General features: G+C 43.7%; 1 protein-coding gene across 1 annotated transcript in view; it reads left to right on the forward strand.

Annotated features, from left to right (window-relative positions):
• Nucleotides 1-12,071, forward strand: part of SUSD3 (sushi domain containing 3) — a gene marked incomplete at its 3' end in the record, with an annotated part of 49,001 nt that extends 36,930 nt beyond the window's left edge. Inside the window, exons 3-5 of the mRNA XM_006876776.1 lie at nucleotides 7,593-7,823; nucleotides 10,867-11,014; nucleotides 11,910-12,071. Of these exons, the coding sequence (XP_006876838.1) occupies nucleotides 7,593-7,823; nucleotides 10,867-11,014; nucleotides 11,910-12,071 (541 nt within the window). The remainder of the gene's footprint in view (nucleotides 1-7,592; nucleotides 7,824-10,866; nucleotides 11,015-11,909) is intronic.
• Between the last annotated feature and the right edge of the window lie 527 nt (nucleotides 12,072-12,598).

Below are 12,598 nucleotides of genomic sequence, written 5' to 3' on the forward strand. Positions count from 1 at the left end.
AATGAGAGAGATCATTGCTGACGTCAAATGGCTCTTGGTTGAAAGCAGAGAATACCAAAAAGATGTTTACTTGCCCTTTTTTGACTATGCAAAGGCTTTAAACTGTGTGGATCATGACAAACTATGGATATCATTGTGAAGAATGGGGTATTCCAGAACACTCAATTGTGTTCATGAGGAACCTGTGTTTAGATCAAGAGGCAGTCATTCAAACAGAACAAGGAAATACTGAAGGTTTAAAATCATAGACGTCTGTCCCAGGGTTGCATTCTTTCACCACATTTATTCAATCTGTATGCTGAATTATATGTAGAATGTGTCTTTAGGATTGGAGGAAGACTCAGTAACAACCTGTGATATGCAGATGATACAACTTTGCTTGCTGGAAACGAAGAGGACTTACTGATGAAGATTAAAGACAACAGCTTTCAGTATGGGTTGCAACTCAATGTAAGAAAACAAAAATCATCACAACTGAACCAATAAATAACATCATGATGAATGGAAAAAAGATTGAACACATATGGAAGCAATAGTCAAGAAATCAAACTCTGTATTACTTTGGGCAAATCTGCTGTATCTTGAAAGTGTTTAGGATCAAAGATGTCAGTCTGCAGACTAAGATGTGCCTGACGCATAGTACTTTCAGTTGCCTCGTATAGGTGTGAAAGTTGAACAGTGAATAAGGAAGACCGGAGAAGAATTGATGCATTTGAATTATGGTATTGGAGAAGAATATCAAATGTATCAATGACAAACAAATCTGTCTTGGAAGAAGTAAAGCCTGAATGCTCCTCTGGACCACTGCCTGGAGAAGGGCATTATGCTTGGAAAAGTGGAGGGTCATTCAAAAAGAGAAAGACCCACAACAAGATGGATTGACATAGAAAGACCCCCAACACAGATGGATGGCAGCAGCAAGGGTTCACGCGTTGCAGTAATTGTGAGGATGTTTCGTTCTGTTGTACATAGGATCCCTGAGGGTCAGAACTGACTTGATGGCACCTACAAACAACAACAATGATGTTGAAGGAACCCTGGTGGTACAGCAGTTCAAACCCATGGGAGAATAGACCTGGAAAAGTCCTCCAGTAAAGACACACAACCTAGGAAACCCTGTGGAACTAGCTCTACTCTGTCATATGTAGGGTTGCCATTAGTTGACTTCAGCTTGATGGCACACAACAATAATGACATTGAGTATCTTTTCATGTGCTTATTTGCCATCTGAATAGCTTCTTTGGAGTCCTGGTTTGGTGATGTAGGATAAGCACTAGACTGCAAGGTTGGTGATTCCAACCCACCAGCTAGTCCTTGGAAACCCTGTACAGGGTTGCTATGAGTTGGAACGAACTCAATGGCACTTAACAACAACAACATGGTTTCTTTGATGATGTGCCTGCTCAAATTGTTTGCCTATTTGTTACTTAATGTAGCCATTTTTCTACCACTCGTCTGTCAGTTTGCATATTGCCATGATGCTGGAAGCCATGCCACTGGTATTTTAAATGCTTACAGGGTCACCCAGGATGAATAGGTTTCAGTGGAGATTCCAGACAAAGACAGGTTAGTAAGAAGGATAGGGGGAGTGCTTCTGAATGGTTAGCCACTGAATACCTTATGAATAGCAGTGGAATGGTATCAAAATAGTGTCTGAAGATGAAATCATTAGGATGGCACAGGATCGGCCAGTGTTTCCTTCTGTGTGCCTACGGTTACTATGAGTCAGAACCAACTGTATACTGTCTCCAAGGCTTTAGATCTTTTGTGGAAGCAGAAAGTCTCATCTTACTCCCACAGAGCAGCTGGTGGGCTTGAACTACCAACCTTGTGGTTCCCAGTCGATTGCTTATTTTATGGAACCACTGTACTCATATATAAATATATATAATTGTTGCTAATTGAGTGAAGGGTTACAGAGCAAATCAAATTTCCACTAAACCATTCTTACACATTTTTTCATGTTTTAATAGTAATCCCCATAGTGCAAAATCTCTTAATCTCACTTCCTCCCTGTGTTTCTCTGTTCCATTCCTCTTTTCATTCCTAACTTTTCTGAACGTGTCCTTAGGCAAATTCTGCCCTTTTGATCTCAGAGGGTTGATTATTTTGAGAAGTGTATACCTCTCTTGTGTTATCATTCCCCTTATTGTTGTTGTTGTCATGTACCCTGGAGTTGGTTCAGATTCATGGCAACCCTGTACAGGATTTCCGAGGCTGTAAATCTTTACAGGAGCAGAAAGCCTCATCTTTCTTCTGCAGAACAGCTGGTAGTTTCAAACTGCCGACCTTGATAGACCTGCCCATTGTTTAGCTGAAATTTGTGCCACAGGGGTGAGTTCAGTTCCAGTCCTGGAAAGTGACTAAATGTCTCCAGGGTTCCATCAGTTTCTTTCCAACCAGTAAACCTGATCTTTTTTTGTAATTTTGAGTTTGGATCCATATTTTTCTCCCACTCTGTTCAGAATCTTCTAATGTGATCCCTTTGCTAGCAGTTGATAGTGGTAGCCTGGCACCATCTGGCTCTTCTGGTCTCAGAGGCATGAAGGCTGAGGTTTCTATGGTCCATTAGTCTACTGGACTAATTATTTCTATGTATCTTTGACTTTCTTCACTCTTTTTTGCTCCAGGAGGGGAGGGACCAATAGTTGCATCTTGGGCATCTATTTTGAAATCAGAGCCCACAGAGTTTGCTGATTAATTGGTTGAAGACTGAAAAAACAGAATCTAGATAGGTTCATCTAGTGGCCTGAGCCACTAGTTGTAATGGAGAAGGCTGTATGCAGAGCAGGTGAGGCAGGTGAAATCATTAGGGTCGCATCAGATTGAGTGGGCAGTTGGACAACCAGGCCTGGCACTCAGGGGGATCCTAGCTGGAGACATCAAGTGCAGAGAGTCTGTGAATGGTTGTGTCAAATCCACGTGGAAGAAGGGGGCAGTCAGACTCAGAACCTTGCATCCACCCACCTGCCACACCAATCTCTGAGTCTTGGGCCTCTCATCTGTACAAAAGGACTCAGGTTCCAGCACTTAAGAGTCTCATATCCCCCTTTTAACATAGGGCTGCCTGAGAATCCATTTTTGCTATGAGCACAGAAGTAGACATTCGAAAATCAGAAATACTGGAAGAGCAGAAGAAAGAACATCTTGCATTGGGCATTAGGAGTCAAGTTTAAAAATGCTCACAGCAGCTTCATCAGCAGCCTCCAAAACTGGAAGCCTTGTAGGTGCCCGTCAGCAGGGAGTGGAGCCTTGGCACACTGCTCTGGCACAGGAAAAGCTACTACTGACACGTGGACAACATGACAGCTCCCTCCAATGAGTGTGCTGAGTGAGAGACACCAGATAGCTAAAAGATATGAAGTGGTGTGTGTGTGTGGATGTGTGTGCGTGTGTGTGTGAGAGTAAGTGAGAGTAAGTGAGTGAGTGAAGTAGACAGACTGGGGTCTGAGTCTCTGTGACCTTGGGAAGTGACTTCACCATCCTTTGCCTCAGTTTGCCTATCTGACAAGTGGGGATAATAATAGTTCTCCTTCAGCAGTCTATTCTGTAAATTAGTAAATACGTGAAAAGCTATAGAATGGCAGTCTGTGCTCAGTAACTTCTGTATAAGTGCCAGGTACTGTCCTTTTCATTTCCGTAAAATTCTTGTGGCTTATGGACACACAATGACTCTGTATGATAAACACTGGACTGCCAGTCACAAGATCAGTGTTTTGAGCCCTCTAGCCACTCAGCGGGAGAAAGATGAGGCTTTCTGCTCCTGCAACAATTTAGTCTTGGAAATCCTATAGAGGGTGGCTATGAGTTGGAACTGGCTTGAGGGCACTTAACAACAACATGTTGTATTAGGAACAGCTCTCTTTGTCCTTATTTAAGGACAGTATCAATGTTATAACATTGTGGCATTTTGTTGTCTGAATGTACCTTTATTTACTACACCAATACCTTACTAATGAGCATGGGGTAATTTCTAACTTTGTATTATTGTAAATAGCTCTAAGGTGAACATTCTGGTATATACATTTTTGCAGAAGATTCTTAATTATTTTCATTGCCTGAATCACATGCATACACAATTTGAGGCTGTTAATACTTTCACCAAAGTCTATCCAGAAAAGTTTTATCTGTACACCTACCAGCCAAATCTGAGAGGGTCTCCACTCGCCAAGATCTTAACCGACATTGCATATTATCGTTGTTTTCTTGTAGCCTTTGCCAAATAGGTGACTCAGAGTATAGCTGTCATCATTTTAATTCACAGTCCTGCAATTACAAAAAGGCCTAGTGGTACAGTGAGTTAAGTGTTGGGCTGCTAACTGCAAGGTTGGTGGTTCAAATCTGTCAGCTGGGAGAAAGTTGAAGCAGCTTGTTCCCATAAGGACTATATATAGTCTTGGAAACTCTATGGAACAGTTCTACTCTGTCCTATAGTGGTAAGTGCCATGGAGCTGGTTTCAACTCATAGCGAGCTGTATAGGGTTTGGTGGTGGTGGTGTTAGTGCCGTTGAGTCGCTTCCAACGTGTAACAGTCCTGTATAGGGTTTCCAAGGAGTGGCTGCTGAGCTTCATTCAACCACTGACCTTGTGGTTCAAACCCACTTTGCAGTCCAGCACATTAGCTCATAGCAACACACCAAGACTCCGTGTAGAGTTTCCTAGACTTTAAATCTTTTTTATGGGAGCAGAAAGCCTCATCATTTCCCTGTGGAGTGGCTGGTAGGCCTAACTGTGGACCTTGTTGTTCATAGTTCAGTGCTTATTGCATGGAGTCACCATGTTCCCACTCTATCCTATAGGGTCCCTGTAAGTCAGTCTACATGGTGGCAGTGTAGGGGTGTGGTGCCGTTACTATGAGTGCAACTGCATCTTTTCATGCCTGTTGGCATTCTGTATTTCTTTTGTTTATTTGAAAGGGAGTTTATATGCTTTGACAAATATGCAGATCAACATAAAACAGTAATTTAGTTTAAATAAAGGGAAATTCCTTTAAATGTTAATGACAACATACTTCCAAGAACAATCTTTTCTTTAGTTGATTATACATTTTAATAAAGTAAAAAGTAATAGATTAAGTGGGAGCTAGCTTATAAATTTTCCTTAAAATAAAATTCCAACTTTAATAATCCATGCCAGTTAACACACTATAGCTAAAATCTCAACTAAGTGCAAAGGAGATGAAGGATTTTGTTTGAACAGTTCAGAGGAAAATAGTTATTTACAAATACAACAGGCAAACTGTTAGAGTGACTGATCTAGAACATAATGTGTACTGAATTTCACTGGGCTAATTGTTCAGAGCATGGGAACACTAAATGTTTTAAAATTAAGAAAGGTATACGACAAGGTTGCATTCTTTCACCTTACTTATTCAACCTGTATGCTGAGCAAATAATACGAGAAGCTGGGTTCTATGAAGAAAAACGTGGCATCAGAATTGGAGAAAGACTCATTAACAACCTGCGATATGCAGATGATACAACCTTGCTTGCTGAAAGTGAAGAGGACTTGAAACATTTACTGATGAAGATCAAAGAGCACAGCCTTCAGTATGGATTACATCTCAATGTCAGGAAAACAAAAATCCTCACCACTGGACCAATAAACAACATTCTTATCAACGGAGAAAAGATTGAAGTTGTCAAGGACTTCATTCTTCTTGGATCTACTATTAACACTCACGGAAGCAGCAGTCAAGAGATCAGACGACGTATTGCATTAGACAAATCTGCTGCACAGGAAGTTTTTAAAGTGTTGAAGAGCAAAAATGTCAGCTTGAGGACTAAGGTGCGCCTGACCCAAGCCATGGTATTTTCAATAACTTCATATGGATGCGAAAGCTAGACAGTGAATAAGGAAGACCGTAGAAGAATTGGTGCCTTTGAATTATGGTGTTGGAGGAGAATACTAAAAGTGTCATGGGCTGCCAAAAGAACCAATAGATCTGTTTTGGAAGAAGTGCAGCCAGAGTGCTCCTTAGAGGCCAAGATGGCCAAACTTTGTCTCTCATACTTTGGACATAGTGTCAGGAGGGAACAGTCGTTGGAGAAGGATATCATGCTTGGTAAGATGGAGGGTCAGGAGAAAAAGAGGAAGACCCCCAACGAGCTGGATTGGCCAGGTAGCAGCATTGATGACGTTAAGTGTGGCAGCGGTAGTGAGGTTGGCCCAGGATCAGACATTGTTTCATTCTGCTGTGAATGGGGTCGCTATGAGTCGGTTCCGACTCGATGGCACCTAACAACAACAACAACAACAAATTGTTCATCATTATCACCACACAGTTAGGTCCATAATGTAGTTTAATGCCAAGACAGATCCTAGTTTGCTATAGAAAGACATACATTACTATTGCTTTAAAAAAAAGAAAAAAAAAAAAATATATATATATATATGCTGTCCACATATACATAGGAGCTCTGATAGTATAATGGATTATGAACTGAGCTGCCAACCACAGGGTCAGTATTTTGAATCTACCAGTCCGTCCACAGGAGAAAGATGAAGCTTTCCTCTAGCAAAAAGATTTACTGCCTCAGAAACCCTATACAGGGTCGCTATGAGTCAGAGCCAACTCAGTGGCACAAAAAAAACATCTTCACAAATAGTAGCAGGACAACAAACAGCTTGTACATTTTATTCTTTTGTTAAAACTTCCCTTAGCCTTTTCATACAGGATTCACGCTTGGGTCTATTTAAGTTGTTTATACTCCTTCAGCTGCTTGACCCACAGGTCCAGCTCCTTGTTGAACACCTTTTTGTCCAAGGTGACAGGATCCCCTTCCCTGCTGCTTCCTGCCCCCCAAGCCCACCCCAGGTGCCACTTCTCCTATTTGTATTTATTCTGTAGATTTTCTGCTCATTCATTTAGTCCATTAATCTCTTTGACTGTTCATTTTCATTGATACATACGAACTCTTTATAAATTATGACTTCTGAAACTTTGGCCTATGTTTTTCATATTTTTCTAACTTTAGAATCTAAGTTGTTATAAAAAATGTCACAGAAGTTTTTTTTTGTTTTTGTTTTTTTCATGTATTCCATCACTTCTTCATACTTTTTGTTGTTGTTGTTAATGACATCTTCCTTTGGAGCCATAGTTAGAAAGTTATTATATAAATGTTTGCATATTTGCTTTTATTTTTTTTTTGAACACTTACTTGGTTTCTTTTATTAACACCTTAATCTTCTAAGAAGTCTCTAGTTGGTACAAATGGGTAAATATTCCACTAAAGGTTGGATATTGGAACTCACCTCAGGCACGTTCGGAGGCAGGGCTGGCAGACTGTTTCCAAAGGTCAAAGCCTTGAAATCAATGCTGCATAGCTCCACTCAACACATATGGGGTCACCAGAGTCAGAAGTGACTTGACAACCAGCAACAACTGTCTTCTGACTGCCACTTTCCCAGGGGATTGTTCCTAGTGCTGGTGGAGTGCCTGCTTCTTCTGTTGACCTGTGGTGGCCTCTGTGGAGTCTCTCCAACAGTATGATACCATCTGCGGACCAGCCCTGGGACACAGCAGCTTGGCAGTATCAGCACTTACCAGCTCTTGTTCAGGGTCTTGGCTGACTTGGGTCTCTGCCTTGAAGCGCTTCCAAGGCAGGTCCTTATAACTGTCTCTTCCTCTCTAGGCACCTGTAGTAAAGTGAAGCCACCCCTGAAGGGATCCTTCCAGGTCCTCCATGGCAATGGAACATCCGTGGGGACAGTGATGCTGTTCAACTGTCCCTCTGGCCACCAGATGGGGGGAACTGGCCTTGTGACCTGCATCTGGAAGGGGAATATCACTGAGTGGTCATCAGGGATACCTACATGCAAACGTAAGACCCACTTAGTAACTACCCCTGGGTGGTTGGTTTCACGTCCCCTCCACAGTATGACTATGTGTGCTCACTGAAGAGCAGGGGATATGTAGGCAAAGACCGGACTTCTATGTAGAATCACACCCCCAGGCCGATGTTGAGTTTGGCTGTGACCTTTGTATAACAGAATGGCACATGTGCAGGGTGATGAAAACCTCACAGATTTACAACCAGCAATGGCTTCAAATCCTCGCTCTGCCTCTGACCTCCCCCATCTCTTTTAAGAGGTCACTGGTACTGTCTGGACTTGAACTCTGTCATCTGGCAAGTGGGGAAGCTAACATTTGCTCATCCATTACTTGGCTCTTGCTTGCAACAAACGCTCATTAGGATATTCCACTTACCAAGAATTCTAGGGCTGGTGACACAAAGGGCCATACTGTGTCTAGGTACTGCACTTCTCAGTCTGGGGGGAGGAGATGGTTTTCTAGTTTTTCTAGTTATTGTTCAGAGTGTTGGAGCCCTGGTGGCACAGTAGTTATGTGCTTGACTGCTAACTTGAAAGGTTGGTGGTTGAAACCCAGCAGCTGCTCCTCAGGAGAAAAATGTGACAGTCAGTTTCCGTAAATATTTACAACCTTGGAAGCCCTATGGGGCAGTTCTACTCTGTCCTTTAACATTATTACGAGTCAGAATTGACTTGATGGTAACCGGTTTGGAGTCTTGTGTGTTTTTTGGTGTGTTTTTGTTTTTTTTTTCAGGGTATTGAGGGGTTAAATGAGATAGTAACTGTTGAGTGTCTACCACAGCATTTTTCAAAGTGAGTCCTTGATCCTTTAATGTGTTGTTGTTGTTATTGTTAAGTGCCATCGAATCAGTATTGACCCCATAGGGACCTGGTATAGGATTTTCAAAGAGCGGCTACTGAGCGTGAACCACAGACCTTGCGGTTCAAACCAACTTTGCAGTCCAGCGCATAAACCCACAGCACCACACCAGGAGGACTTCATAGTACAGAAAATGCTGGGCTTACAGTCTGCTGGATTCTCAGAGCCTTTGAAATGCTTGTGTGCTGAATAAATCTCTGAGAATGGGGAGCCTGTTAGCATTATTCCAAGAGACACAGAACCCCAAAGAATAGGGGGTTAAACTTGAAACCTCTAGTACCTATAAAGTCAGGATAGGCAGTCCTAGGCTCCTAGGGTACTCCACAGAGATAGGGACTCAGGCCTCTTCCCTTTTATCTTGTGGCTCTATTGGGTGTGTCTGCAACTTTGTGCTCCAAGATGGCAGCATCTGTGTTACAGTTCCTAGGAACTGGATGCCACCAAAGAACACTTGCCAATGTCTTGAGGAAGGTCTTTGAAAGTTGTTCCACATCACTTCTTCTTTTATCCTATTGGTCAGAACATGCTCATGTGGCCATATGCTGCTACAAGGGAGACTGGGAAATGTAGTCTTCATCCTGATTGCTTGATAACAAATGTTGGAAGACATAAGCAGTACTTACAACTAAGGATAGAATATACGGTATTGCTCTAATTAGAACCAAACAGACCATTGTTAACATATAGCTGAGACAACACAGTTGATCCATGGCAAAGCTAGGCTTTTTAAACCATTGACTTTTCACCAAACAGACTAGGCATTTTCTTGGTTTTGTTCCTTCCTAGAAAGGGTCGAACAGAGCATGGGAACACTGAATGTTTTAAAATTGGGAAAGGTGTACGACAAGGTTGCATTCTTTCACCATACTTATTCAACCTGTATGCTGAGCAAATAATCCAAAAAGCTGGGTTCTATGAAGAAAAACATGGCATCAGGATTGGAGGAAGACTCATTAACAACCTGCGATATGCAGATGATACAACCTTGCTTGCTAAAAGTGAAGAGGACTTGAAACATTTACTGATGAAGATCAAAGAGCACAACCTTTGGTATGGATTGCATCTCAATGTCAGGAAAACAAAAATCCTCACCACTGGACCAATAAACAACATTCTTATCAACAGAGAAAAGATTGAAGTTGTCAAGGACTTCATTCTTCTTGGTTCAACTATCAACACTCACGGAAGCAGCAGTCAAGAGATCAGACGACGTATTGCATTGGGCAAATCTGTTGCACAGGAACTTTTAAAATGTTGAAGAGCAGAGATGTCAGCTTGAGGACTAAGGTGCGCCTGACCCAAGCTATGATATTTTCAGTAACCTCATATGGATGCGAAAGCTGGACAGTAACTAAGGATGATCATAGAAGAATTGATGCCTTTGAGTTGTGGTGTTGGAGGAGAATGCTAAAAGTGCCATGGACTGCCAAAAGAACCAATAGATCTGTTCTGGAAGAAGTACAGCCAGAGTGCTCCTTGGAGGCCAAGATGGCCAAACTTTGTCTCTTATACTTTGGACATATTGTCAGGAGGGAACAGTCACTGGAGAAGGATGTCATGCTGTGTAAGATGGAGGTTCAGAGAAAAAGAGGAAGACCCCCAATGAGATGAATCTGCCAGGTGGCATCATTGATGGTGTCAGGTGTGGCAGGGGTAGTGAGGTTGGCCCAGGATCGGACATTGTTTCGTTCTGCTGTGCATGGGGTCGCTATGAGTCGGTTCCAACTTGATGGTACCTGACAACAACAACAACAACAAGAAAGGGTCTTAAGGAGGCATGTAGACCAGTTCAAAGTATTGAAAACTCAGACCCTGGGCTGGGCAAGTCCTTGCCAAGGTTAGCGGCTGCTGTCATCTGGTCTTGGCAGCCCTATTTTTCCTCTGCTTCTCAGCTAGGGTTCTAGTTGGTGGGAACAAGTAAGGCCATCACTCTGACTTACCATTAGAGTTTCTTTCCTGTTTTCCACTCTGTAGACTCCTACACAACCTCCTAAAATCCTCCCTGATTGGTCCCTCTGGGGGAAATCTTTCCTGATAGCCCTACCCACAAGAATTTGCATACATCTTCACCATGGCCTCAGAATGGGATCCCTGAGGCCAGGCTGGATCGGATCCCTGGGGCCCATGGGGCTTGAGCAAACCCACCCAAGAGTTGGTCTATGTTTCTCTCACAGCTGTGCCCCCATACGAAACTTTTGGCTTCAGGGTGGCTGTGATTGCCTCCATTGTCAGCTGTGCCATCATCCTGCTGATGTCCATGGCCTTCCTCACCTGCTGCCTAATGAAGTGCGTGAAACGTACAGAGCCGCGCCACTCACACAGGTATGGCTGGCCCGCAGGGTGAGGGTGGGGAGAGCTGTGAGGATGGCTCCTGATCTCTAGACCTTGGGTCCTCCATGTGGAATATGGGCCTGTAGGCGCGAATCCTGCTGTCCTCTTGGTGCCCATGCTTCCGGGAGTGAAGATGTGGGAAAAGAGTATGTTACAAGACATGTACTGGCCCTGTCTGGTAGATCATATGCATATGGATTAACATATGATTTACCATGGAAAATGTTCTATATGTGAGTTCTAGGGTTGTGTGTTGGATCTTGTTGGTTTCTAGGTAAGAGAGCCCCATGGGTTGCCCATCCCTGCTGAGCTGCTGGCCTGGAGGGAGTGCCTAAGAGAATCATTATTCCAGTGGGTAGCATCTAGTTCTAAGCTGGCAGAATTGGGTTCTGTGTTATTGCAGCTGGCAGGGTTGGTACCACGTTGTCCTTGGGGTACCAGCCACCCTACGTGGCGTGGCTGGCTGCTGGTGAGCACAGAAACAAGGCACCTTCTTTAGGAACATGCACGTGTGTGGTGAGATCATAGAGCAGTCCTGAGCAATGAGTAAAACTCTAAGTCGTAGCCCTGTGTCACTGGAGTGCACAGTTAGTTGTTTATTATCCTCCAACCCGTGCACACGTACCATCTGCATCCATTGGGTTAGGTTCATTTAGGTGCTTTGAATGCCCACATACTTCACTAGGGATGGTTAGCCCCAGTTCACAGGAGGAATCCAGCCCACTGCCTGTTTTCATAAATAAAGTTTTATTGGAACACAGTCATGTTCCTTGGTTTACATACTGTCTATATGCTCTTGTGTTACAGCACTGAGTTGAGTAGTTGTGCAGAGACTGCCTAGTCTGTCCACTGCTGTGTGTTGAGTGCCCTTTACTCTCTCATCCAGGACAACCCAGCTGTGGTACCAGCTTAGAGGCGAGGACCTGGAAACTGTGCAGGCTGCCTATCTTGGCCTCAAGGGCCTTAACAACAACAACAGCCACCCCAGGATTGAGCCTTACTTGGATGAAGCTGCCATGCAAGCACATGACAACCACTGCTTCTCCACGTAAGCATGGGTGCCTGAGGCTGGGAGCTGTAGGGGCCATTGTCCTGGGCAGCCCAGCCTGGAGGGTGCTTGCCTGAGGGTGAAAGCCACACCCTGCTGTGAGTCAGGCTTACTCTGCCCTGGCAGGAGAAAAACCAAAGATCTCATCCTCATGTCTCATGGCAGGAATGACAATGACAAAATCATCATTTTGCAAACCCCCAGGGTAGTAACTAACTCTGAGGTGGTACTCAGATGTAAGGTTGTGTGTCACAGGCTGCAGAAGTGGTCCGACTCTGAATCACTTCTTAGTTAACTGGTGGCAGAGTGCTCTGGCAGACATGCTGTACCCCAGACATCAAAGCCACCATAGCTGACCAACAGTTTCTAAATGCTAAGCCTTTAGACAGACAGAGAGATGCGTAGAAGGACATGCATTACCTGTGCAGCCGTTGTGCTAGGAAAGCACACCTTAATCTGGTGAGGGAGCCCAGACAGACCCACACAAGTCCTGCATAAGTCCCGTGCTAGAGTCGCCACACCAGCAC

Source organism: Chrysochloris asiatica, unplaced genomic scaffold (genome assembly GCF_000296735.1).
Source record: "Chrysochloris asiatica unplaced genomic scaffold, ChrAsi1.0 scaffold00412, whole genome shotgun sequence".
NCBI lineage: Eukaryota > Metazoa > Chordata > Mammalia > Afrosoricida > Chrysochloridae > Chrysochloris > Chrysochloris asiatica.